At 42.1% G+C, this 26,694-nt stretch overlaps 1 protein-coding gene across 1 annotated transcript in view; it reads left to right on the forward strand.

Annotated features, from left to right (window-relative positions):
• The first annotated feature begins 2,725 nt into the window (after positions 1–2,725).
• The window catches only part of ALCAM (activated leukocyte cell adhesion molecule), a 120,022-nt gene continuing 96,053 nt past the window's right edge, over positions 2,726–26,694 (forward strand). Inside the window, exon 1 of the mRNA XM_072884322.1 lies at positions 2,726–3,103. Within this exon, the coding sequence (XP_072740423.1) occupies positions 3,004–3,103 (100 nt within the window). The 5' untranslated portion in view covers positions 2,726–3,003. The remainder of the gene's footprint in view (positions 3,104–26,694) is intronic.

Genomic DNA, 26,694 nt, shown 5'->3' on the forward strand with positions numbered 1-26,694 from the left:
CAACAGATCAGTGACTCACTCATACTCACATTAACTTCAATGGGAAGAGGAGCATGGCCCAAGAAAATAATCTGTAAAAAACCAAATCTATATTCTGTCAACCCAATAGACATTAAAGGAATTAATTACAAATCTCAGAATTGAGGACAGTTGAAATGACCTAGCATATAAAGATATCTTTAATAATTATCTTGACAATTTCTAATCACATTTAAATTCCTGTAAAGTTATCAAAACATTTGAGTAATCTGAGCTTGAGATGTTTTCTATTTACTCAGAATTCAAAGAGCTCCTTTCAAGTGAAAGGTAGAAACAGCTTTGAAGAGAAATGACAAAGGAGTGAGGGAAACCCTAAACAAATCATACTTCTGATTCAAGTATTATGTCCTTAATGTAATCTTCCGCATTTCTCGTATTTCTTACAGACTTTGAACAACACATTCAGTATTGATCTGAGAGCAAAATAGTAATCAAATAATTTTTGTGAATGCTATCTTAAGCATAAATTGTAAAATGACTCTGTATGTTTTGCCTGTTTGAAATGTATGGCTCTACAGCTTGCCTTTTAGGCTCTGCACCATGCCATTGGAAATTATTTGTAACATTCATGAAGACTTCCTCATCCCTGCTCCCACTGACAGAAAATATATACTATTCATTATTTTGATGAAAATGAGGGAACAGTTAATCATCTGGTTTAAAACCAAGATGCTTGGGCATTATTTAATTCCTTAAACCAGCAAACCATGTATTTGTATTTATACAAATTGATCTCGCCATTGTCATGTTTAAAACAAAACATACACTAAGAGCACCAGTGAATCCTGGCCTATAAGCTCTTTCCTCTTCTATGTTTGTTTGCATTCAGATAATTTCTGGAGTTTGACTTCTCTGTCTTTTCTCCCAGCCACAATCCTCCTAGCTTCAACAGGCTTGTCCACACCAACAAAGAAGGCAGGATTAGGCCCTTAATTTGTAATGGAGCCCAAATTGTTGCAAACCCAGCACATACTATTAAAAGCACTAGAAGTCAAAAACCATAGTAGGAATACAACTTTGAACTGGATTAGGTGGTGACCTCCATGCAATTCTATACAATGCCTCTCTCAAGATTTTGATGGGGTCTCCAGGCTCTACAGCAATAAAAATACTAAAAATCCGTACTAATGAGTATTCTACTGCTTTTAAACATGCAAGAAAAAACCCGCTGAATGGAAAATATTAATCAGCCTCCACATGAAGACAAAGAGATTATTGATCTTAAAAGTAGTATTTTTTTTTAATCTGCTCAGTAATATGACCATAAAGAGAAATCTGCTGAGAAAACAAAGGATGACAGAGCTCTGCTGACCAGTAAGCTTAGAAAGTAAAATATTTTCAAAATTGATTGCATTGCATGGCTTACACAGTAAGAAAGATAATAATAATAATAATAATAATAATAATAATAATAATAATAATAATGTGGAAGAACTGAAGGATGTTTTTAATTGAAGACAATGCTTTAGACTTAAAGTGAAATATCCTTACCCCATTTTACAGAAAACGAGTGCAGTACATGAGGAAAAAAAACACAGGCTGTGTTATTCTAAACCTACTCTGTATCACGGTAATGTTTAAGTGTTGCTAGTTTTTAGTTATAATGAAAATTGTTTTGAGAATAGCAAATATATTTGCAGAACCAACTGGTTAAGTTTGTCTTTGATTTCAGGAGTTTTGGGGAAGTTCCCGTCTAAGAATCCACATCATCACATGGTGAAGTAAGATAAAGCACTTGACACTTTGGATTTCACTACTAGAAAGTCCCTCTGGAGAGACCACATGATGTGTGCATTATTCATATTTCTAGATTTTGGGCGTCAGGCTTACTTCATATGACAGCGTGGGCTACATGTTGATCACACTGTACCGTTAGCCGAGAAACTTGCTGTGTGACTTCAGGGTGCTCATTTCGCTCTCTGAGAGACAGCACTGCTTACTCAGACCGAAATAGGAGGAGAATAACGCACGGTGCATGAAAGCACTGTTTCTGGATTACGTTACTTTGACGAGGAATCTTTTTGACCTTTAGGGCAGCCGAGTTCCAGAAGTGCCGAATGACCCCTCCTTTGCCCTTCAGCGCATTTCTTCATGCATGGAAGTGTTGTGAGCGCCTTTCCCTTCCCTTTACCCAGTCCTCTGCTGAAGCAGTTAGATCAGATTAACCTGATCGTTGTTACCTTTGATTCTTTTTTTCATTTGACTAGCGAGAGGATAACACAGGACCCACCGCGTTTCTGAACACGCAACGGCATTGCTACTAATTTTTTTTAGCTTTTGATTTGAAATACTGGCGTCCAGCATGCATCCTGAGCACAGAACCAGAAAAGAAACTCACGCACCGAGCAGATGCAAAGCAGGGGTGGGTGAAGGGGGGTCGCCTTGTCCCGCACGCCCGCCAGCCCCGCCGCCCAGGCCCCCTCTCCGCTGCCCCTCGCTTTCACGGCGCCGCCCGTCGCCCAGCGGGCCCCGGGGCAGCGGCGCATCCCCCGGCCCGGCTGGGGCCGCGTCGCCGGCGGCAAGGGCGGCTGCAGCCCGGCGGGGCGGCGGCTCGGGCTGCCCGCGGGGCTTCCCCCCGCCCCGCTGCCTGCGCGCCGTGTGGCGGGACGGCGGGGGCGGGGGCACGGGGGGGCCGGGCCAGCGCCGCCACCGCCGCCCGGCTCCGCCTCTCCCGCCGCAGCTCTCAGTCCTGGAGCGCCGCTCGGCTGCCAGAGGGAAGCCGCCACCTGCTCCGGTGCGGAGTCGCTCCTCGCTGCGCGCCGAGAGGGAGAGCAGCCGCCCCGCCGCCCGCGCCCGGGAAGTTACCGCTCCTCCCGCCGCCGGGGGATAGCTGCCGCCGCCGCTCCCGGCCTCGGAGGGGGAGAAGTCGCCGCCCCGCTCCGCTCCGCTGCGAGAGGGAAGAGCCCCCGCGGGCGCGCCGCCCCGCTCCGCCGCTGCCTCCCGGTCCCGCCGCGGGCAGGCGGGATGATGGAGCCCGCCGCCGCCTGCGCCTCCTGCCGCCGCCGCCCGCTGCCGCCGCCGCTGCTGCTCTGCCTCCTGCTCGCAGCGCTCTGCCTGCCGCCAGGTGAGCGCCCGCCCGCGGGAAGGGGCGACCGCGCCGTCCCAGCCGCGCGTAACTTGGCGGAGGGGAGGCCGGGGCCGCAGGCGGCGGTGCCCGCCCGCGGCTCGCTGCTGCCGGCGGGGCCGCCCTCGCTTCACCGGAGCGCCCCGACACCTACCGCGGGGTCTCTGCGTGACCGTGCGCCGGGGGTCGCTCCCTGCCGTTGGTGCCCTCCGCATCCCGTTTCGCCTCGGCGGCGAGCGGGCGGGGGCCGGTCCCCTCCTGCCCCCGCCGCCGGCCCTCGGGGAAGGCGGCCGAGGGCGGCCGGCGGGGCGGGCTGATGCCGCCTCTCCTGAGGGAGAGGCAGGAGCTGCCCAGCCGTGAGGGGGGCTGAGAGGTGCCGGTCTCGCCTTTCCCTATGGGAAGCGGCGGCGGGGTCCCTCCGGGGCGTTGCTACCGGCCGCCGGGCAGCGGGCGGGCAGGGGCGGCGGGCGCTGTGCCCGCGGGAGGGAGAGCCGGGGCTCGCTGCCGCGCCGGTTTCACTTCCCGGCTGAGCGGCACGTCTCCGCAGCGAGCCGCCTCCAACTTCGGCGGTTCAGCCGCTTCTCCCCTCCCCGTCTTCAGTGCCGCCCGCGGCGGTGCCCGGCTGCCCGCGGGGCCGACGGCTGCCGGCCGTTTCGCGCTGCCGGAGGGCTGGCGCTGGCCGGGGGCTGGTGGGTGCCCGGTGAGCGCCGTCGGCGCGGTGCCGTCCGGCAGCCAGCCGGGTGCGGGGGGGAAGCGGCGGGGAGCAGCCGCGCTGTCGGCCTCCCCTGCGCGGGCGGCGGTAGCCCTGCGCGGTGGTAGCCCTGCGTGGGATGACGCTGCTCCGGCGGATCGGGTTCGCGTGGGTAACTTCTCTTCCCGCCCCCCCCCGCCCCCCCGTAAAAGCACTCTTGAGGCATTGAGGAAGCGGGAAGGCACAGGGAGTGCTAAATACTCTAATTGTTCTGGGAATATTTTGGCCATGAGGTGTTTGTAGGCTTTATTTTGTAAATATTGAGCGTGAAAGTAAAGTCTGAGGGAAAAGCTGTGAAGTGAGGAGTTCTGCATTCAACGCGGAGACCGTCTCATTATTCTTGTAGAAAGAGCGTCAGCCTGTGGTAACATTTTGTATTGCTTTAAGAAATGGCTTTGCCTTTATGTGCCTGCCTTTGCAACAGCGAAGGGTTTGCAGAAGTGTTGGAGTTGGTGGTTTTTCTTTCCTGGCCTCTGCCTTGTTATTACGTGCTCTCCAGTTAACCATTTGCAGGCAGTATGTTCTCATCGGAATGGAAGAACAGAACAGATCTCTCACTAGCGATATGTTTATTTTGTACAAGCTTTAGTTAAGTAGAAAACGAGCTATACCAATAAAGTAAGGCTATGGAAGCTTTAATTTCAGTTACAAGAGTAAAAGAGCTCTGAACAGAACTAAAAGCAATATCAGAACCACAAGCAATGTGTCCGGCTGTTCTGCTAGGCTTTTGCTTTGGCAAATAGAGTGTATAATCACTGTAAGATGTAAAAAATACCAGTCTCGGCAGCAGTTTACAAAGAATACTGGTTTCTGTGATGTAGACAAAGTCTTCAGGAAAGATTGTTCATTTTAAGAAATCTTAAAGGCATGTGGAGTATCCAGAGAGATAAGCACCTCAGCTTCAAAGAAGGAAGACGTGGCCCCCGTGGAGAGATTTATCCCAGTAAATACGAAATGATCTCGCTGATTGTGTGACTGTCTACAATTTTCCCATTGAAGGAAACCTGAAATCATAAAATATTTTATCTCCAGGGTTGTGTTGATGGAGGGCTATAAAACAATAGGACTTGACCGCCTCTGAGCTAAATAGGTTGGAGGTAAAACCATTTACTTAGTTTCTTCTGCTCTTCGTTTCTTCCTTGCCCCCTCAAGGAGAAGCTCAGGCTTACTGTTCAGAGTGCAGGCAAATACATGTGGGAAGAAACCAGCCCCACCTCAGATTAGAAACTTTCCCAACAGTACTGAAAATGCCTGGAACACCTAAGTGGATTAATAAGATTTAAGCCTCAAGTTCTCTGTTTATTCTGCAGAGTATAAAAGATACTTAAATATAAAATTATCTATAAAAAGGTCTTGATATTACTGTATACTTCACATTTCATTCTCCTTTCTATCTCAGCTGTTTTAGATGATAGGTAATTTGCTCTCATCTACAAAAAATTCTGGATATATTACTCTATCATGGTGCTTGGCTTTTGGGACTTCCATTTCAGGTTTGCATATGGAAAGCAATAGATAAGCTATTAAAGGCATATTGAAAGTTGATGTGCATCAGGTGTAGATCTCTCCAGCAATATTCAAGCTGACTGGGGATCCCTATGAGAAATTTTGAGTCTTTCTTCACAGAATGAACTGCCTAGGAAGATATCCATTAAAAAAAAAAAAGAGGGGGTCCAAGTCTGCATTTGGTATTAGGAGACTAACTCTAGGTCAGACTAAATGAGAATACCAATTAAAATCTCATGCTTCTCTAGAGGAAATGACTGGATGTGAAAAGGAAGCCAGTTTTTAATCAGGAGCTAATCATGACCTTTGTAAAGCTTGTCCCTCCCCCCACTTTCTGGTGAATTATAACTCAGAGTCCCTTGTACTATGTGTTATTACTAAAGACTTGTTACATATTGCTATATTGCGTAAGGGTAGTGAGACTGTAATATGTAGTCTTCTCATTCATATGACATGCACTGTGTTCTCACTCCTGACTGTTTTTTTCCTGGTATATCTGGTGTGACATTGATCTAGGGAAACTGGTTTTCTGTATTAAGATCTGAAGTTCACATGGTTTTTCTGAGACTGAAATCAGGAGATGTCTGCATCATGTATGTATGTTTTGATACACTATGTGTCTGTGGTCCAATACACAGGTAGCAAAGCCACCCTCAATTTTAAGTGAGCCATAAGTTGTTAAATTGTTTGCTTTGGGAAGTGTTTGATATGTTTAAAAATTCTCCCCCCCCCCCCCCCCCCCTCCTCTTTTGGTGTGAATATGCTAGAAAAGTGTCGCAACATAAATTGTTTGTCTTCTTGTGCTCTCCCCTCCTCTGTTGGGTTTCTAGCACTTCTTATAAGGCAGAAGGCAACGACAGAAATCATCCAGGTCTGTAAATCTCTGAAACTTCAGCCCATTGATTTTTACTGGAGGAAATATATGTTGTTATGTTCATGAAATAAATATCTCTGTCGTAAGTCATATTTAATTCCAAGATATCTTAGTTCCACTTTCCAACCTGTGTAAGAGTAATATCCTTCCTTACAGTACCATCCGTTCTCCTTCCTGAAGGTAACCTAGGATGCTAATGTGTAATCCCAGGGTAAATAGTTTCAACTGTCTTTGTAGTAGAAGTTAAGCTATTTGTTAGCTTATTTCCAGCGGAAAGTTTTGGGGAACAGAATCTCTAAAAATTTATGCAAAACGACACATGAAGAGGAAAGTAAAGAAAATAGCATTAAGTGTTTTACATAATGCAAATTACATCTGCATGATCAGGATAAACCTATCTATCTTCTCTATTTTCTTACAAATATCCCGTTTCTGTAGTGCGGTTTATAGTCTTAAGCTATAAGAGTGCTCACTGCAGATTTCCAGGACATCGTATCTGATTACATATGGTGCAGAAAGACTTCATATAAAAACAAGCATTACTGTAGTGGCAATAGCTTTAATGTGTTTGCTGGTCGTACCACATCACACCACCATGGGCTTTTCTTAGGTTCCTACCACAGGGACTTTCTGGAGAGTATCTTGTGTCAAAGTGGTTTTGGACTGGTTGAGTGAAACAAAAGCAGATTGCAGAATAGGAAACTGGCTACAGAAGGGACAGACCTACCTGTATAGACTTTGAGCCTACTAACAGTTGAGAGACTGAATGTGCTAACTTTGTAGGAGCTATAATTTGTAATTGGATTTCCTAATGCTAGGTGATCAATATTCAGTTTCTTCTTTTTGTGACCTGCACTATATGACTGTAAGCATGATGGTCACGGATAAGCTGGTTCAAGGTCTGGTCTGCAGTGCTTGTTCCACTGCTGTTTCACACATGGGAGGTTTGTGTGTGTTTGTGGTTTTTTGCTGGTTTTTGTTGTTGTTGTTGTGGGTTTTTTGTTGTTGTTTAATACTACCGTGCTGACTGTGGAAACTGTTTTTTCACATCACTATTAATATGGGGTTTTTTAGTATGGTCTTGTTCAGTTCTGCTAACTCTGATACAGGGCTAGACTTTATGTACTGGTTTTTGAGAGATACTACTGTATCTAAAAACCATAATCTTCAGGCTCTCTGTTCAGTGCTCCTGAAGGTTCCTCTGGGTTGGCTAGTGTATAGCTTTTTCTTCTGGTAATACAATCATTTTTTATTAGAAAACGCATGTAAACTGCAAGGCCACGCTTGTAAGAGAATTGAGGACCTGTTGCAACGTGCTGATTTCCATCGAGTTCCTCTGCTTTCAAGAAAAATAGTTATGCTTCCATGCACCGATGCTCAAATGAGAGAATCTTCAAGAACTGTAAATGCTGTAGGGTGATAATTGGAATTGACTCAAGCAGAACGTGATTTTTTCCAGGAAAAACTGAACATTAACAACTCCCCTTGATTTGAAATTGTTGAGCATTATCTTCCCTGAAGACAAGGCTTTGACCTACACGTTCTTTATCTTGGTATCTTTTCTTTAGTAAGCACAGCATGAATATTAAAGGAGGCTGTAGATTCCTGTCTTTAATACACTTGAAAATAAACCTCATCTTTTACAGAGGAGATTGCAGTGCAACTAGTATGCTGACAATCCACTACTGGCAGTGGTCGGATCAAATTTCTTCCTTTTTTTCTTTCCTGGTTTTGTTTTATTTTTCTTCTTCCCCAATGTGTTTTACTGAGGGTGACTTGAATCACAGTTGGTGCTACCCCAGTGGATGTTAATCTGCCCCTCTAAAGTGGCAGTTCTTTTGAGGAATATCTGCCTAGTTTAAGATTAAATTGCCTTTCTTATCATGTGTATAGGTCTCCAGAAAGGCAAATAAATATTTACTTATTAAAACCACTGCTGCTTCTACTCAGCTGGTATTTTTGTTGTTGATAAGAAATATGCCTCTTTTGAGAGGTAAAAAAAGGGAGAAAGTGATAAAACAGTGGAGAGAGCAAGAGAGAGCGCCTGCAGCTTTAGGGTATGACTTTTAGAGGTTATCAGGGGTTAGAACAGTTCTGTAATGTTTGGTTAGAAAGCATTTGAAGTGCTTTCAATAGCAATGGAAATACTAAGCTGTTCCCTTGATAACAAGCAAAAATGCGTTTGGTGATTTAATGAGTGTTTCAGCAGTCTGTATATCCATATCATCTGTTTTCAATTAAGTTGTACTCTGTAGAGTTAACCCCTTACTGTGAAGAAAAACTTCAAATGCTTGAACTGCATTCATGCCTTGTGTTTTGTGCTGTGGTAGCCCCATCTGTAGCATCTCCTGGCATCGTTAAACATGGGTATTGGTCACAGCAATTTTGCTCCTGAGGGAAAGCATTCAAACATCAGTCAAATTTTAAACATCTCCTCAGGTCTCATGGACAGCAGAAGTCCCCAGGGCTGGAGCCCTGGCAGGTTGGTGACATTTCGGCACGTGTCAGAAGCGCTGCGCGGTGGTTGTCCCCTTCCCTCAGCTAGCGCTCTTATACAGTATACCTGATAGGTGTGTCCCAGCTGTCCAGGCTGGAAAGTTTTGGTTTTTTAACAGAACATTGATTTTGACCGTAGTTGGCATCTTTTAAACTTGAAGAGATATTGGCAGCTAATTCAATAGAGGGAGCTCCGCTACCTTACTGTTAGAAGCAGTGCATCTGCTTTTCCCAGACCTCTGGCTTCAGCTTGAAAATTATGTTAGAAGTCTTTGCTTCTTAGCAGTGTTCTGTGGTGCCATGCTTTGTTTCTGAAAGCATCTTACTTTCATCACAGGCTTCCTGTTGCATGAAGGAGAAGGAAGGACAAATCCGAATCACATAATAGGCAAACCCACAAAGATGACTCAATTAGAGGTACTTCTCTTTTGCAGCAAGGCATTGTGTGTGTTTTAAATAGATACATTAAAGAGTCAGGTTTTTAAATAACCTTTCCTTGTCTGGAGGGGGCTTCATGGAGAAACACAAAAAGAATTAGAATAAAAAGAGGGTACTTTCCAGGGATGAAATAAGGCCGAGAGTGGTGTTGCATGAAATTGGGTACAAACAGGATAAGGGAATGATCGGACTGGATAGGCTGTTGTGGCAAAAGCTAGAACACTTCTCATAAGATGTATTAAGTAGGACCTTTATTTAACAAAAATTATTCTCTCAGTAAGTTCTTCTGGGATCATAAGAGAAAACTGGACTATGTATGCTGTTCTGTAAACAGAGTCTGGATTCTGGGCTACTGTAAAAGAAAGCCAGCTTAGGGATGTGCTGGTAAGCTTTTAACCCATTCCGTGTGTCTAATACAGAAACAGGTACATACAGAAAGCTGATAACTGTTCTGCAAACCTAGGACTTTATATTTTTCTTGGTTCCTTTACTTTTTAAAATATGGTTTCTCATCAGATTATTTTGAAACTAATTATGAAGCCCCATTAAGGACTAGCCCCTTTTAAAAAAAAAAAAAAATTGTTGGGTTGCCTTCAAGTAAACTTGTAATGAACTCAGCATTATTCTTCAATCAGATGAATCCTGCATAAATGCCATTTATCTTTTGACTTGCTGCAGAAGTCATATTTTTTTCCTATTTTTTCAATTTAACTAGAGAAAATAACCGTAGATATTGGATAACAAAATAGATGGAGCTTGTATAGTGTCAATGAGTGAACAGCTACAGTTAAATGTGGCATTTTATATGACTGACTGACATATTTCAGGTTTGGTTTGGTTTTCTTTAAATTGTGAATTTGGGGGGGGCGGGGTTTAGAAAGTGGAACAACTCAATTTTCAAGAACTCGCTGTTGAGTTGAATGAGTTTATCATGCTGGCTAGGAAGAATTGCTAAGGCTTGTATTTTAGAAAGACAAGAGAGGGTTGATGCAGTTTATCTGTAGGGTGGAATGGTAAATGTTCACAGAAGGCTCTGTAACTGGCTAGCTTGCAGACAATACCTGGTTTGAACTGGGCTTAAAAATGGACAGTTGAATGCAAGTGTGAGGTCTTAATATTATTTGTGAGATGCAGTTCTTTAATTGAAGTTTCTGAATTATTTTGCTGTTGATTATCTAGAGCATTAGCCTAGGTATTATTCCCTTTTGACATGGAATTTTGTTTCATTAAATGTAGAAACCAGCATGCCTTTAGCAAAGAGAGTTCTGTGACTCATCCAGATAAAGCCACGTTTGTTTGGCTTATTCTAGTTGTTTTGGAGAGCAGAGATGAACTTAATGGCTTTTACCTACAAAGCCATACATAGAACAAAAAAATAAGGATGAAGAATGGAATATTTAGGCAGGATTTGGGGAACATCAGTGTACCCATGTAACTTCAGAAGACAGAACGATTCTGAATTGATTCCTTCATTCTTGATACTGCACATCATGTTGTATAACAAGTGTTTGCATATGGAGAAGATGATAGGGTAAGTATTATCTTAAAATTCACTCATTGACACAGCATTATGGGATTTGCTTTCTCAAATTGGGGAAGTTGAAAGTTTCTGACACTGCCAACAAAGTAGTGTGCTGACAACTGGTGACGTAAATCAAGAAAACATTTGCATCTTATACTTGACAGCTTGAAAGGCTAGCAAGGAGATAATTCTTCCAACTTGAATTCATGACTTGAGATTTTTGTCAAGTTTGTTTAACATTACTCCTCAGTTCTCAAACTACTGCACAACTTACTGCTAATCTTGAACCCTACCTACACACAGAAGTAATAAGGAAGTCAGTATTATGAATGTCCCACCAGCTTCCAGTTTATATGAGTGAATTGCGTTTCTTACTATTGTGTTTCTGCACAGACAAGAACTTGGTGATGCAGAGCTTGCTGTGCAGACTGTTGTACAGTATGAAACAGTCACCGATATATAAGCAAATAATGACAGGGACTTCATGTTGCATAAATTTACGTTTTGCATCTTTGTTGCCAATGTAAGTGTGATTTTTTTTGTTGTTGTTAAATTTTTAAAACTTCCGGAAAATGGTTTGCTCTAGTAGTTTAGCTCTTGGCATGGCTTTTGTAACAGAGTGTTGCCCTTTTGGAGGGGTAACTGTTCCACAGTTTGACCTTGCTCGTCACACTCCTGTTGAATGATGCAACAGGGTCTGTCTTAGCTTTGAAGTTTAAGTCCTTAGTATAACCTTTACCCTAGAGGTTTAACCCCAGTTAATGTGTGGTGCCCCACAGCAGCACATTCCTAAGCGTCTGCGTGAATCGCTGATGTTGGAGTGGGGCTTCTGAAGTTCAGCTGCAGGTTTGGTAAGAGTCAGCTTCTGGTGTTTCATCCAGACTCAGTTGTGTCTGCAGGTCATTTCTTGTCGTTGCTTATCACTTTCTTATGTACCCTGCAGTGCTAAATCCAAAACTTCTGCACAGCTTCTGAGGGTGGCAGAGGGAGGAGTCTAAAGCTTCTGAGATGGTGGAAAATAAGTGGCATGTTGTAAAGATGATAACCATGGATGTAGAAGAAGCAGGTTAACCATTTTTTAGCTTAGATTCACGGAATTTATTTGGTATCCGCTATGCATCTTAACATAGTGTATACCTGCTTTGTGGGAAAGAAGGTTCTTTCCATATCTCAAAAGAGCCGTAAGCCCTTGGTGTCTGCAGCTACAAGGAAGCTGCTGTAGGACCAGGGAAGGCGAACTTTCCCGCCTATGTATCAAAATGTTGGTATATCAGAGGGCCATAAGATATGTATCATGTCTGCCTGAGAGCCAAAGAGATAGGAGCAGGGGGAATGAGACTTGTGTTTTTTCAGTGCTCTTGTGGGAGTGGGGCCGTAGCTGGGTGTCAGGGCATGCTGGCAGCGTTAGGCTCCGCAGAGCCTGCTGGCTGTCATCATCCCACAGACAGGGACTTGGAGCACCGCGGCAGCACGGCTTGGCGAGGGCAGCTTTTGAGTTACCCTTGGAGAGCATGCAGCTCAAGAGCCAGAGGTCAGAAACTCTCTGTAATGGTGGTCACCTATAGTGTGCATGGTGGCGGCTTCCTTTCCACTGCATGAGAGGGGAAGGGAAGGATCAGTATTCCTCCCAAGCATGAGAAATTCCCTCCTTTTGCTGGCGGCATGCTTACCCTCTCAACTGCTGCAGAGAGATATCTGCTTACTTTAGGGCCGTCAGTTTTTTCTCCTGCTCTGAATGGCGTGCGAAGCACTCTGGGGGTCACTTTTTAATCATTATGTCCATCTGCGAGTACAGCAGTGATAAGGAAGGATGGGCTTCAGCGTGCTCAGTATGCTCGCAATCTTTGGCTCTCTTTCCATTGCATCAGTGGCACAGGGCACGGAGGAATGAATAACACAGTGTGTTTCTTTAATGAATGCTGAATGGGTGAGTGTGAGCTGCCAGAAGCTTTATCCAGAAAGAAGCAGGGTGTTGTGAGGGGTGATATCCGCAGATGGGGGAGGAGAGGCAGGTGAATCACTTTTAGCTGGAATTCACAGTCCAGTTTTTTAGATGTGGGAGTAGTTTTGAAGACTGAAGTTGGTGGTTCAGCCCAAAAGCTTGTTAATTTTTCTGGGCAGAAGTAGTGCTTATAAACTGTTTCTTGAAGTGAATTATTGTTACAGTTTTATGTATGGTTACTCCTGAGGGCCATGTATAAGCCTCACATTTGGAAGTTTTGCATAAATATATATAAAAATGTAGCCCTCTTGGTATGGTGGGGTGCCTTGTCTTAGGTGTGGATTCTAATTCACAAAAGCCTCATAAATGGCTTGCTTTTTCTTGCTTTTCAACTGGTTGCTAATCTTCCTTCGAGGTGTCGTCATCTGTAAACAGCAATGGTTGTTCTGAGAAGCTTTTCATGTGAGTGTGAAAGAGCAGAGTGCTGAGCGTGCCGGGGACCATGACTGCTTGTGAGGAGGCTCTCTTTGTGCAATAGAATAAATATTTGTTACTTTTTTGGACATACCATACAACACAGACTTTTTTCATAGCCACAGAAGGAGGTTGGTGGCTCATAGTCTGCAGGTTCTGTGACAGAGCGTGGTAAACTCTACATAAAACTTGAGGGACTCTGTTAATTGAAAATGGTAATAGAAGCTTTAAGGGGAGTATTGCAATGAAAATCTTAATTTTCTTGCTAAAACTTTTCATAAAGTCTGGATGTGGTTTTTGGTGGTGTTTTTTTCTTTCTTTAAAGGTGGACCATTACTCTATCTTTTAGAAAGGAGGGAAGGATAGGTACTAGAAAAAGAAAAGTTTTATCCAGGCTTGCATTAATTCCAGGTGTGAGGTTAAGACCTAAATCTTCCATCTGCTAATAAAATGCTTGGGTCAGCAGTTTCCCATTATCTTCCTCAATGGCAACTTTAAAGGAAAATAATCCCACAAAGTTTCTTTGATTCCCTCTGCTCAGGGAAGACTGAGAACTGGATGTGGGTTGAGGGTTGGGTGTGTTTTTATTTTTTTAAATATCATTTAATGAAAAGAGGAAAGTGATCAATGGTCTCTGGAGTAAGTGGCACTGTATGCCAGGCTTTTCAAAGTGATGTTTGTAGACAGAAGGAAACTGTTGTGAATTGGGACTGACAGTGGTTTGGGAGAGCCACTTTTCCCTTGGACATGTCAGCACTCCTGGGCTGTTAAGCCAGGGTGGAAGTACTGCAGCATGTGTTTCATTTGAGAGGATTTGAGTGGTCTAACCTAAACTCTTGTACTCCAGTGGTGAAAAAATGATTTGAGTTTTATTTTTCTTGTGGCATTGTAGCATTTACTTACGCTATACTTCAGACATAGAGAACACTTTGCGGCCTTTGGCTGCTTGGTAATACTTTAGTTGCAACTGCAAGGCTAGAAAACTTTATATGGGCTATTTTTGCAACGGATGCACATCCTTGGTAATTGCGATTGCCGACATGCTGTTTGTGAGTCTGTAATGCTTAACATTTTGCAAATTATATTTGCAGATATAATTTGCAGGGATGGCCAAATGTTGCCCTGCAAGGCTCGGAGGGTGGGAATTGCCGTGTGATCTGAACCTGAACAGCATGTGTCCAGGTCAGAAAGCTCAGGGAGGTCCAACTCCCACCAGGACTTGGAGCAGGAGCAGTGATTCCTCTGAGATGGTGTTTCTTCCCTCTGTTGCAGGAAAGGACTAGGCTGAGTGTTCAGCGACTCTCAAGGCAGCCTGGCAGTGTCAGCCAGCACCAGCAGCTACTACTGCAGCTGAGGAGCATCACTGGCTGCATGATTTAGCCCTGGGACTGAGCCCTTGTGTGGGCTTTAACTGTGCCCTCTAGGTGCTGTATTTTGTATACCACCAGGTGTGATCTCTTCTACTGATGACACACGCGAGTGGAGGTTTAAAATTTGTGAAGTGAGTTGTCATGCAGATTCACACTGAAAAAGCTGCTGCTTTTCTGCCATTTTATTTGCAGGGGAGTCTGAACTTGTCTTTCCAAGATCATTGGAAAGGGAAAAAGATACAAAAATGGAATACTAAAATTCTTACCCACTGATTTTTATTCTTTTAGCATCTGATGTTTAAGGAAAAAAAAGTGTAAGATTGTTGGTTTAAAGAAAACAAAATAACAGAGGCATTTTTGATTTATAAACTGCACTTGAACATCAAAAGATATTTGGGAACATTTCAGGCTGAGAAATAGAAAATATTTTTTGCTAGCATGTTGTTTGCTAAACTTCACTGTGTTATTGACTGGTATATGTCTGTGATCTGTAGGTTTTGGAGAGCAAAGGCTTTGGAGAGAACAATTAAGGAAAGCTAGAGTATTTAGAATTGCAAGAGCAGCACTTTGAATCTATGACAGGGTGTATTAATGTGAGGAGGAAGATGGATTGGTTTTATACTTAAAAGTTCAGTTTTCTCCCACTGCTCTGTAAGCAAATGTTTCTGACTGGAGCACATATGAACTAGCTGAAAGAGAAGTTTGCTGTCAGTAACTGATGATCGGGCCAAAGACTCGGATCAGCATCTCTGCAGGGAGTGGCATACACAAATAAAAGGCAAATAGCTTACTTCCAGCATGGTAAACCAGGTATATCCCTAAAGCCTGTGAAAAGAAATAATATGGCAAAATCATGGAAAGGGGTCTTTGCAACAGAGACCAGGAAGGATGAAATGTCATTTGGAAAGGCCTGTAGAAGGAAGCTGCCTGGACGGGAGGGGTAGCCATTTTGATGGCCAAGAGGTGCTGTAGCTGGCGTGTGTGAGACTTGCACATCTCGTGGGTGTGAGTTTCCAGAGAACAGTCAGCTGAACCTGAGGGGAACACAGCTTTTGGATCTGGCTCGTCACATCCACTGCCGCTGGAGAGGTAGTGAGAAGCGGTGTCTGTGGTAGAGAGCCTGGGGGGTTAGAGAGCGGGTGGGCGGCGGCAGGAGGAAGGAAGCTGAGGGCCCTGGCCACGGCTGTGCAGAGCCAGCATGCGCTACCTCTTTCGCTTGTGTGGCTGACAGGCCTCTGGAGGGAGAAGTCTGGATGGAGGAGGTAAGTCATCTGCACAGAAAGAGCAGCTGGATTTTTGCTTGCAAATGAAACGAGTTGCGGAGGGAGAACAGAAAGCTTTCTGGAAAATGGTGGGGTTAAGGAGAACCCTTGATAAGAGTATTTTGAGGGAGAGGAGCAGGAGCAGGTAGAAAAGACACCAAAGAGCAGGGGGAAACCCAATTTCAAGATATGCAGTCCCTGCTTTTCCCTGTCTGTATCACCACGTGCTCTCCTGGGTTTGGCTGTTAACTCTGCCTCCTCCCTTTCCTTTCACCTGCCGTAATTAGCAGGCCGTCCCCCTTGGTCAAGACCGTGTACTGCCATGCCACCATACTCGGCTCTTTGTTCCCCTCTTGTCAGCCATACAATTCAGTGTTATTTCCTGCCTTGAAGACGTCTGCTTCCCCACAGGGATTTCTCAAAGCTCAAGTGCTCCTACCCTGGGCTTACACGGCTGTGCTCATAGTGCGACCGTCTGGACTAACACACCCTTTCTGGACAACCTCCCCTCTCTGTTCTTGGGTCAGTACAGATAACCTGAAAAGCTGTTCATGTTAACAGTCTTTTTATGAGTGAGGAAAAAAAACCTGAATGTTTTCTTCTAGTCCTTTTAAGAGGCTTGGTGTATGAATTAATGTGTCAGGGAAAGGGTGTCATATCTGAGCATAATCACTGGGTGACCTAAATGTCCGGCTCTGTCCTCTTGAGCCATCAGATGTTCTCAGGAGTGATGTGCACCTTACGCTGTGGTCATCCAAGATGGTCAAGAAACTCATCTCTGGAATTAAGCAGCCCATATTCTTACAATATGTTTTTACCAATTCCGAAGAAATGTAATATTAGTTGTTTAATATGAACTCTGTAATAAGTATGGCTGTATGACCCACTGCTGCTGAAATTGCAACTGTCAACCATTTTTCTAGTCTGAGCTTTTTCATGCTGCATCAATGACTGAGGTGGGGAGCATCAGGCTGGTAGTTGACAAACACTGTAAACGTACAACAGCAATTCTGCTAAGTAACAAGATCCAGAAATTAAACTAACGCAATAGTTTTGGGCCATGATCCAGCATCTGTTTGAACACGCAGCTTTGAAATTATTTGAGTATTTAAATATATTCCTAAGGACCTAATTTTTAGGCTAGAGGTAGCAGGGTCCCTATAGAGGGGGCCCAGAAGGACACAGTAAGCCATAAGTGATGGTGTAGAGGCTGTTAGGATGCTGGATACTGTCTGTGAGTCATAGCATCTTTCTGCTCCTTGCAGAGGATGTCTGGCTAGCACAGTTTGCAGATAAATGGTTTAGGTAGGGGGTTGATCTAGTTCAGTCTTCCTGAGTATGATGCAAGTTCACCTCTTTGGCTGACTTTTTAAGCTTCCATTTTTAAATTGCACACACATGGTTTTTCCATATATAAAATATATTACATGAGAGAGGATTTTTTTTTTTGTGCCTGTCAGCGGGGAATATGCAGCTTACTAAGCTTTCTTGAGTATAATTTTAAATGAAGAAAATGCTTCTCTATAAACTGAGATTATCTCATCACAATATTTTTATGATTGTTAATTAAAATGTGAGGAAATCCTTTAGAGCAGATTTGCAGTTTTGAGACTTTTATGAGACTTAGCATGAGATCTATTTTTTTAGTTATGTCTTCTTATTAGTTTTGAGATTAGGATATGTTTAAATGCATGGCTATCAAATCCTGTGTTGATTACTTGTTTATTTTGCAGTGTAGACTAATTCAGTTATGGTCCCATTCATGTGGTGTTTGTGTCCCACTTTTCAGTGAGATATTGTAGTGCTTTATTGTTATTGCTATTTAAAATAAACTCCCAGAACAGTTTTAATTTGAGCTTGTATTTTTTTCAATATTAACTTTCAGTGAAGCATATTTTGTTAGACTTTTGTGAATAATGACCATTTAAGTTGTTCCAACTCCCAGAAATCCATGTTCATCAGTCTGGAAGACTGTTAAATGTAAGTGAAGGAAGGATCACCATGACTAGGTACAAGAGACTTAAATCATTAAAAAATTGTCTTGACGTAAGTGGAAACCTGTAAAGTCTTGGCTCACAGTGCATAAAATTGTGATAGGAAGCAAGACCTATAGAAAGTTTACTGGGAGAATGTGGGAGTTACTAAAGACCAGTGTGTGCCCTGTTCTCTTTGCAGCAGACAGACGTGTCAGTGGAAGATTGATTTTTTAAAAATTATTTTATTTTTTTTTAGGCATGATGCTTTCTACTTGAACTTGTGCTCAGGCTAAAGAAAGAATTGGAGTGAAGATCTGAATGGGGTTAAACAAATTTTTTTTTTTTTGCCTTGCTCTGACCATGCCTATAATAGCATGACAACATGAATCTTTTAATCACAGGCTCATCTGTCATCTCAAACAACACCTTGGAGTTGTTTGATTGCAGAATTTCCCAGTACAGGAATAATTAAGGCATGGAGAAAAGTGATCAGCTGTAATTGTGAAGGAAGTCAGAGTCCATCAGAAGTGAACGTGGTGTGGATTCAGTGTCCTTTGCCTTGACCTGTTTGTGTGAGTGACCATGTGGAGAGCCTTGTGCTCTAGGCCAGTAGGAGACTATGTAAAGGAGAGAAGGATGCTGCTCTTTTCTCCCTCATTAAACACAAGCTTTGGGGTTTTTTTGTGAAGGTCTAGAGAGGAAACACATCAGATAAAGTATCAGGTAGAATAATCAGGGCTAATTATCTTACAGACTTTAAAGGGGGTATTTTATTAGAGGATCACATTACTCAAGAATATAACCTATGTTTCCCTGATGCTTCTATACTAGCCCAGGTGCTAGCATGGATGTGCTTACGTGAGCAGACTGCACTGTCAAAAGCAAAGCAAGGGAGAGGAAGAAGGAGGGAGAATTGTTTGTTATGCTGGCAGGAATACACATGCTGATGTGAGCTGTGTTTATATTAGCAGACTATTCTGATACAGCTAATTAATCAGAATTTGTCTATCAAACTATGCCTCAGAGATTATAGTCCTTTTGCAGGTGTTGAAGGAGAAAACAGAGAATGAGTGGAGTCTCACTGTTGCTGACGTTTAATACAGGAAATGTGTTAAAGGAGTTGTGGCTTTTATTTTTCCATAAGCACGTGGAGAAAAAAGAACAGAAGTGGAAACAAGAAGAAATAAGAAGGGAAAACAGAAAACTTTTAAGAGAATAAATGGAACAAATAAAGGCTGGAGTGTTTTTTGTGTGTCTTCTGAGAGAAAGTCATTAAAAGGTGGTGGGGAGGTGGACATCTTTCTGTATCTTCAGAACTGTGGAAGTAGCATGCCCATTCCTTTTTTGGTCCTGACGGAGCTCTGGGTGATCTCTCCAGTGGTCGTGCCAGGAGAAACACAGGATTACGAGATTTGCCAGATTTCTCTGACAGATCTGCTTGGGAGACTTGTGGGACAATGACTAATGATTGCTCCTGACTCCTAGATTCCCTGCCAGAAAACCAGTAACTTCTGATAACCTTGCATCTTTTTGTCTTGGGTCATTTACCCGGTAATAACACCAAATACACTGAAGTAGTCAATATCATTTTTTTTGTGGCGGTTTTAGTTCAGTCTTCATTCATGGAGGGAAAGTAGGCAGTGAAACAGATGAGCTGTTACATAAAATACCAATGTTTCACATACAGGCTTTCATATCAGAGCAATTCTGATGCATCATATCAGGATGCATATGCATGATATCACATCATATCAGGATGCATACTGAAAGTGAGAATCAATTATTTATCTGCTGCTTATCAGAAGTTAGCAAATGGTAAATGCAGTTTGATTTTTATAATCAATTACTTAGCCCTGGAACTTGTTAGCAAAGGTTAGAAGCTGTAATAATTTTCAGTAAATGCCTACACGTTATCTCTGTGTATTTCTACACACTGTGTTTTAGGGACATGAGGGAGAAATGTTTCTCTTCCCTGAAGTCTTTTCAACTGGCTTGTGAATGATGAGGATCAAGCCCTTCAATTTCTAAGCACAATTTGCATTCATCCCATGACAAAGATGATGATGTATACTTTCTCATTAGTCAAACAATTATTTTTTCCCCCTCACTTGTATCATAGATTACTTTCAGCTTTGTGAGTTTAAAGAGGTTTGCATCCCTGCGTGGTTAGTTTATCCGCATCATCAGTCAGAATTTACAGATAAGGGAGATAGTAATGAAGGATAACTTTCTTCTTTTTTTTGTTATTTCTATTTTCCTCTGACTTTCTCAACAAGGATCTAAAATTCTTTGAGTGCAGAAGTTATTTGTTGCTGGTGACAGGCTAGGAATGCATTGTGCCAGAAAATTGCCAGTCTTCCAGTCCTACTAGCCCATTCAAGCCAGCGTTCGCTATTCATACACATGCATTCGTGTTCCTATTCTTGAAATGCCTTCTTATCAAACACTCCTTTATTTTTGTTCAGATGTTCTAGCATCGTTATTTGATTATTGACTCTCTTCTATGACTGTATTTCTGGAGGCTTCTGCAGGCTTTGTTTCTGTTGCTTTTCTGCTGGATGGCAGCATATCCTGTCAGAGTTGCACACCTCTGCATAGCTTCTTTCACTGAAGTATTTTTAAAAAAAGATCTCGTGTGCAATATAATATTTAGTTTTTTGAAGTTCCTAATATATGAAACTGCAGCTATCAGAAATGGTTGAATCTCTGCTAGCCAGACCACAGGGCAGGCATTATTTACCAGTAGGATATCTGATTTGTTTGTATTTATCAGTTATTTTGCTTAGGGTAAAATTAATTTTTGGTGAAATAGGTTGTCTTGTACCTCTTTTTAATGTAATTTTTATTTATTTCTCCATGAGCACTGTAAACTCTACTGAAACTGCTTACTGTATCTGAGTTTTTTGCTCATTTTAAATTTTGTTTTAATTAAGAAAAAAAATTCTGTCTCTGTGTTAATTTTAGAGTTAACAACTTTAACAACTATTTGTTATTTCTTGTTCAAGGCTAGCTTTTGTAGGCCGGTTAGTTTCTGAATTACAGTGTATTTTTGCCTCTTGTTTTTCAAAGAGCATTTCATTGGCACTAGTCAGGCTCTCATTAACTGCATTTTCTGTCTCAGTATGATCTTTTTTTTTTTAACTGACTTAGTGGCCTGATTGCTCCTCTGTTTTTAAAAGTGATGGATAACATCTATTTGAATCTCTGGCAATGATCAGTCGTTCTAAGTTTGTAGAATTTTCTTGTTATTTTTTGCTTCCCAGGTCCTCACTAGGAAACTTGACTGCCATCTGCAGACTGCAGCAGCAGTGAAAATGAAAGCATTTTCTAGGTACACTTGATATCTTTGTTTACCCAGAAATCTTTATTTAACTGGAAGCAATGCTAAGAATAGCAACCTCTGCTAGCCTGACTGGCTCGATTCTCATTCAGGTTTCAATATCTCTATTTAGTGGGGCTGTTTTTCTCTGTTCTCCAAGATCATGCAAGTCTCAAGTTTCCCCAACTTTCTTCACAAATTATGGCAGGGGATCCAGATCACATAGGTGGTTTAACTAACTCTTTGGTGAGCAGGGGGATTACAGGGTAGGGCAAGTTTCTTCTGGTAGTGGTTTTCTGGGGTGCTAAGTGCTCCCTGGGGCTGTGCAAGGATCCTTGAATGAGCACTGCACTCTGGTGCGGTAAGATGGTAGCTGTGTGAGTGTAAGGCTGTGCTAGGAGTTGATTTATGGAGGTCCTGCACAGCTGCATTGTCAATGTCCGATTTTCCTTCTAGTTTTGTTGCTGTCTTGTTGAACACTAGCTTAGAGGTGCCTGAACTATACAGAAGTGGTTGGAGACTTACAAGACTCTTTCTCAAAGTTCTGTGTGGACAGGAGGAGGATGTAAGTCAGCTCTCCCCTTTGTAGAGATGAGAGGAGGCTTTTGGATTTTACCATAGTTCAGCAGCACCGTCACCTCCTCCTCCTTGTCCTGGCTAGGTGGGGTTGTCCCACTAGTAAATGCTGCTGCTGCTGCACCTGAAGCAGTGCTGCTACAAGGTGGGCTGGGGGAGCGGTAACTAGCTAGCTTGTGTCTGGCCAGATAGAAGACTTGATGGAAGTCGTTCCTGTCATCATCTAAAATGACAGAATGAAAGAAATTAAGGAGCCTGTGAAGGACTCTGTTACTGGATGAAAGTACAAATTGGATGTAGATGGAAAAGCTAAGCGAAAGGTGAAGGAAAGGAAAAGCAGCGGGAATGAGGGCTGTTGTAGAACTCTTTTTCATAAATAAAAAACAAACAAACAAAAAAAAAAATCTCTTACCAGCATTAGGCAATAAAGCCCAGGAATGGTTTCTTTGCTTTCTAGTTTATATTTTGCACATCTTATAAAAATGATATAACTGTACTTCATTTATGTCTATCAATAATTGAGTCTGTAATTAAGGCTTTTATTACCAATAAACCCTTGTGATTCTGTGTGTAGTGAATGTTATTAAAGCCCATTTTTCATTATAAATTTCTCCTGATGATCAGTTATGAAAGTATTCTTTAATTTAAAAATCAATGACATAAAGCATTTTGTTGGCAATTCATTTTTTTTTTTTTCAGAATACAGAGTAGGAGAGAGCAATACAACAGATGATGATCTAAATGCTCTGCCATCTCCATATATTTTTTTGTCTCACTAAGGAAAGACAAATTTTTTTTAAACCTTTAATGTGGGTTTAGGCATGCTGACTGAATGTGTTTTAAACTCTAATGTTACTACATTAAATTCTTTGTTTTGCTTTTTTCCTCAAAAGCTGCACAAGTTCAAATTCAAGGAAAGCAAGCTCTACTAGAAAATTTCATAAACTGATGCCTACAGATTAACGTACTTCTGCAGATGCCTTCTTTTCTTGTCCTTCCTTTGGGATGCAGGGTAACTTGTATGGGAAGGAGTGATGAAAGATGCTTTAAAAACAACTGAATGACCAACTAAACTGCTTAGGAAGGCAGTTATGCACCTTAAAAGGATGATTCAATAAAAAACACTCTGGTTGCTGATTTATATATTTTTCCAAGCTTTCAGTTTCTTCTGACATTAATGTTCTAGCAGGCATTAAAGTACATAGTTATTTTTTTTCGGAGTTGTGTTTCTTCTCATACTCTTTAATTTCTGCATAGGTTTATGAAATAGGTACAGGTATACCTACCTTTCTCCAAATATTAAAACCAACTAACTAACTGGTTGGCAAGAAAAGCATGGTTATGGTCTAATGTTGACAGTTTGACTCAAAAGAATTTCCAGATCATTACCATTACAATACATTTGGAATAAAGAAAGAAGATACAATTGGAAGAAAAATAATCTTGGTGGGGAAGGAAACTTATTTTACACTTAAAAGCCCTAATGTGTTATAAGTAAGCATAAGAGAAATGCAGATATTATTTTAATCTTTAAATTTTTGTTCAGTGTAAGGTCACTTTTTGAGTCAAGGTGAAGTAGTTCTAATGTCATTGTAGAAAGACAAGTTGGAACCAGGAGTTAAATAGTAGTAAGTTATACCACTGAAATTTATCCTCTAATCTCTGTCTTGTTGAACTTTCTGACCCATTTGCCTAATTCGTGCTTCAATGTTTTCATAGCATAGCAAAATCAGAATGACAGATGGAAAAACCTACATGCTTAAGCTCAAGAGCTCTACCAGGAAAAGTGTTTGGCGTGGATGCAGTTGTGAAAGGGTTTTGCTGGCGTTATACCTAATACCATTTCAAACTTATGATAAAACTGTCTCCAGTGTGGAGGATTTGCTACAGCTGTGCTCACAGTCTCTAATCTGGACTGGATGCAGTGTGCCTTCCGATGTGCTCTTCTGTGGTTGACTTCAGACGTTGGAGGGTATGGGGGAAGAAACATGCTGCTCCCCTCCTGCTGCAGCTTTCCCCCAGGTGTAGCCATGCTTCCTCCTTCAGGGATTATTTCTATTACTGTGTGTCAGGGTTAGGCCAAAAAGTACAATGGCTTTGAGCCACAAACAGTAGTTATGAAGGACTATTGTTCACTCCACGGTCAAAAAAAAGTGGCTGGCCTATGGTATGACAAGCCAGGCTACAGCTGGCAGAGCTGTAGGATGGTGTTGCAGATGGGAGCCACTCTCAGCAGTTTCATAGCCTGCCTTAGACAAAACAGCCAGGTCTGTGGTGTTGCATATTGCGTCATGATTGACTGAAAATCTCATCTGTCAGTTGTCCTTTTGTCTTGACGTGAGAGGGCATGAAGGGGTCTTAGTGTGCCTCTCTAAAGCAGGTGGAGCAGTCTGCTCCTTGGCTGGAGAGCATTTCTGTGAATGAGAGTAGGGGCTTGTTAACTTGGCCTTTGCCTGCAGTTACGGATGGCTTCTTTCTAGAATAACCATGTTCCTTCTCCTGTAGCTCTTTGGATTTCTTAGTTGATGGTGGTCAGACAATAGTAGTACAGCACAGTGACAAAAAGCTTGGGCAGTTCTTCTCTGTCAGCTCAGAGAGCTGGAAGATTATTTTTGTGGTCATACTTAAGTGATTGTGCAAACTGTGGAAAGACAACTGTTTCAGTCATCAGTGGAGCTTCTCAAAGATCTTGGCAAGTGCCACATTTGGGATAGGCCTCTCAGGAATAATTCGCTTAAGTAATTTCTCATTTCTGGGTAAATAGTGAAGAAGTTGCTTTATCTTCAGAGTTTTAGATGTTGCACCTCTATTTTTACTTAAAAGGTATCACGGAGCTAAAACCTATTTTTGATCAAATCAAAAGCCAGTTCTGGATGATTTCTTTTTGATTTATCTGTATAGGAGTAGTGTCAGCTACCTGTAGATGTGTAATCAGGATCTATTGCAAGAAAATGACTGGAGGACAAGAAATTTAGTTTCATCTAGATGTTATTTCCTTCTAAGAGTAATGTACCTAAATGCCTGGTGAGGGAGGCAGGGCGATTACGGAAGTTCATTAATTTCACTGTTACTTGCTGCTGTCCAATGGGTAGTTTTATGTGGGATAAGAATATATTTGAGCTGGTTTTTTTTCTATGCTAATAGCAAGACATGCATACAAAGAAACTGTCTTCTCTTATTGTGCTCTTCATCTAGTACCTCCACAACCTTTGATGAAGCAGATGTGTTCTTGCCATATTAGTTAAACTATCCCGTGTCTATTACTGTACAGTAGAAACATTTTAAGGAGGGGAAAAACATAGTGGTATGAGTGGACTTCTGATCACTGTATTTTCATATAGTGTGTGACTTATTTCCTGCATGCCTGATACTACTTATAGTTTACTGTAGCTATCTGCGTTTTTATATTGAAAATACAAGTTAGATGATATTTTGAATTGGAACTTGATGAAGCAGAGCATACCACTGCACAGCAATGGTTTCTCCACCAGCATGGTCTGTCTCTTGATATCCTGAGCCTTTTTTCCTCATACTGAGTGACTTTGTTGCCGAAGCTGGACCTGCCACTTTGAAGACATTTGTCCTTAAAAGCATACCTATGCTTCAGACTTTTTGCTCTTTTCCACAGTTCAAGGAAACGGATGCCTGACTGTTTTTTCGTTTTCCTCTCCTCCCTTCCCTTTCTCCCCTCCCCGTCCCTGACAATCTTGCTGTCTTATTCCCCTGTTTTAGTACAGCTCTCTAACAGCCTTGCCTCATCAGGCAAGGTAATGAAGAGGCACATCAGGCTGCTCTCAGGATGCACAGTTTCCAGCTAATTGTGTGCTCTTGAATTGTCCTCTTACGAGAATTTTTTCCAAGATGGACTATGTGTCCCTTCACAGACGGTTTCAAAAACACCTTTGGGTGTTTTAAGCACTAAGGAAGCTGTCCAATACCTTCTCTTGCTTTAATTCATTTACATGCTGCGAAAGTGGAGCATCCTAATTACACCTCATCACTTGGAAGGTCACTTTAGCAGCTCTTCCAATTAAGTTGTCTACATCAGTAAAACAGGAATTTTTTTTTCTTATAGATTTTTATTTGACTAAGACTAAAGTCTCTTGTGTCCCTTTGGTAGTCATTGTAAAACTTCAGAAAGTGAAGAAAAATAGTGGTTTCCGCGTGTAATGTACTGGTCTTTCAGAACTATTTTGATGTCAAATTGCAGAGCTTGTTTATTGTAGGCAGTGGTGTCCTTAGTGGAAGGTAGGTGATGTGTAGCTTCTGTCAACTGAAATCAAATCATCTTGCCTGCTGAGGTTTTGCCTGCTTGCTCTGGTTTCTTTAAGTCCCAGTAAGAGCTTATCTTTGTCATAATTTCTTTTTCTGATCTTAGAAGATATTTAACTTTTGTAGCAGCATGAATCCCCAGTGGAATAGCTCATGCAAACTTGTCAGTTAAGTTTCACCACTGCAAATAGTGGGGGTTCTTTGTATTTCTTATTACTATTAAGCATGCTAAATAAACAGGGAAGTCCCTGAGAATTCTAATGCTGGCAAACTAATTCTGTCCCGTTACAAGGTGGCAACTCCACCACTGAGATCACTGTGGCCTGATACCCGCTTTGTGTTGTGTGTGTTAACTTCTCTATTAAAACAAAACATTAAACTAGTGAAGTTCTGTACTGGTATATTGTACATGCAAAATGACTCTATAAATTAGTACAATTGTTTCTGTCTCTTCCAATCTGGCATGAAAGTTCTCCTTTAGGTTTTTTAGTGCTTAGAGCTTAATAGTCCGCTCTAATACATTCAAGAAGATGTCTTGGTGACTATGAAAGCTTGGTATGTTTGTGTAAGATTGACTGTTTATACTTTGCTCTTGCTCTTGTGTTCTTGTGAGCATTTGTTTTAGTTTTGCCCTTCAGAAATTTTACTAGGCTAGTTTGTAAGTGGCAATATAGTACCTTAAGTGGGTGTGTTAGATGTTCATAGGTGCTGTGTTCTTTATTGATGTTTGCAAGTTGCACTAAATATTGTTAGGAAAAAAAATAAAGCTAAGCACAAGAGATCTTTATGAATAATTGAATGCTTTCAAAAGTG

Source organism: Ciconia boyciana, chromosome 1, assembly GCF_034638445.1.
Source record: "Ciconia boyciana chromosome 1, ASM3463844v1, whole genome shotgun sequence".
Classification (NCBI taxonomy): domain Eukaryota; kingdom Metazoa; phylum Chordata; class Aves; order Ciconiiformes; family Ciconiidae; genus Ciconia; species Ciconia boyciana.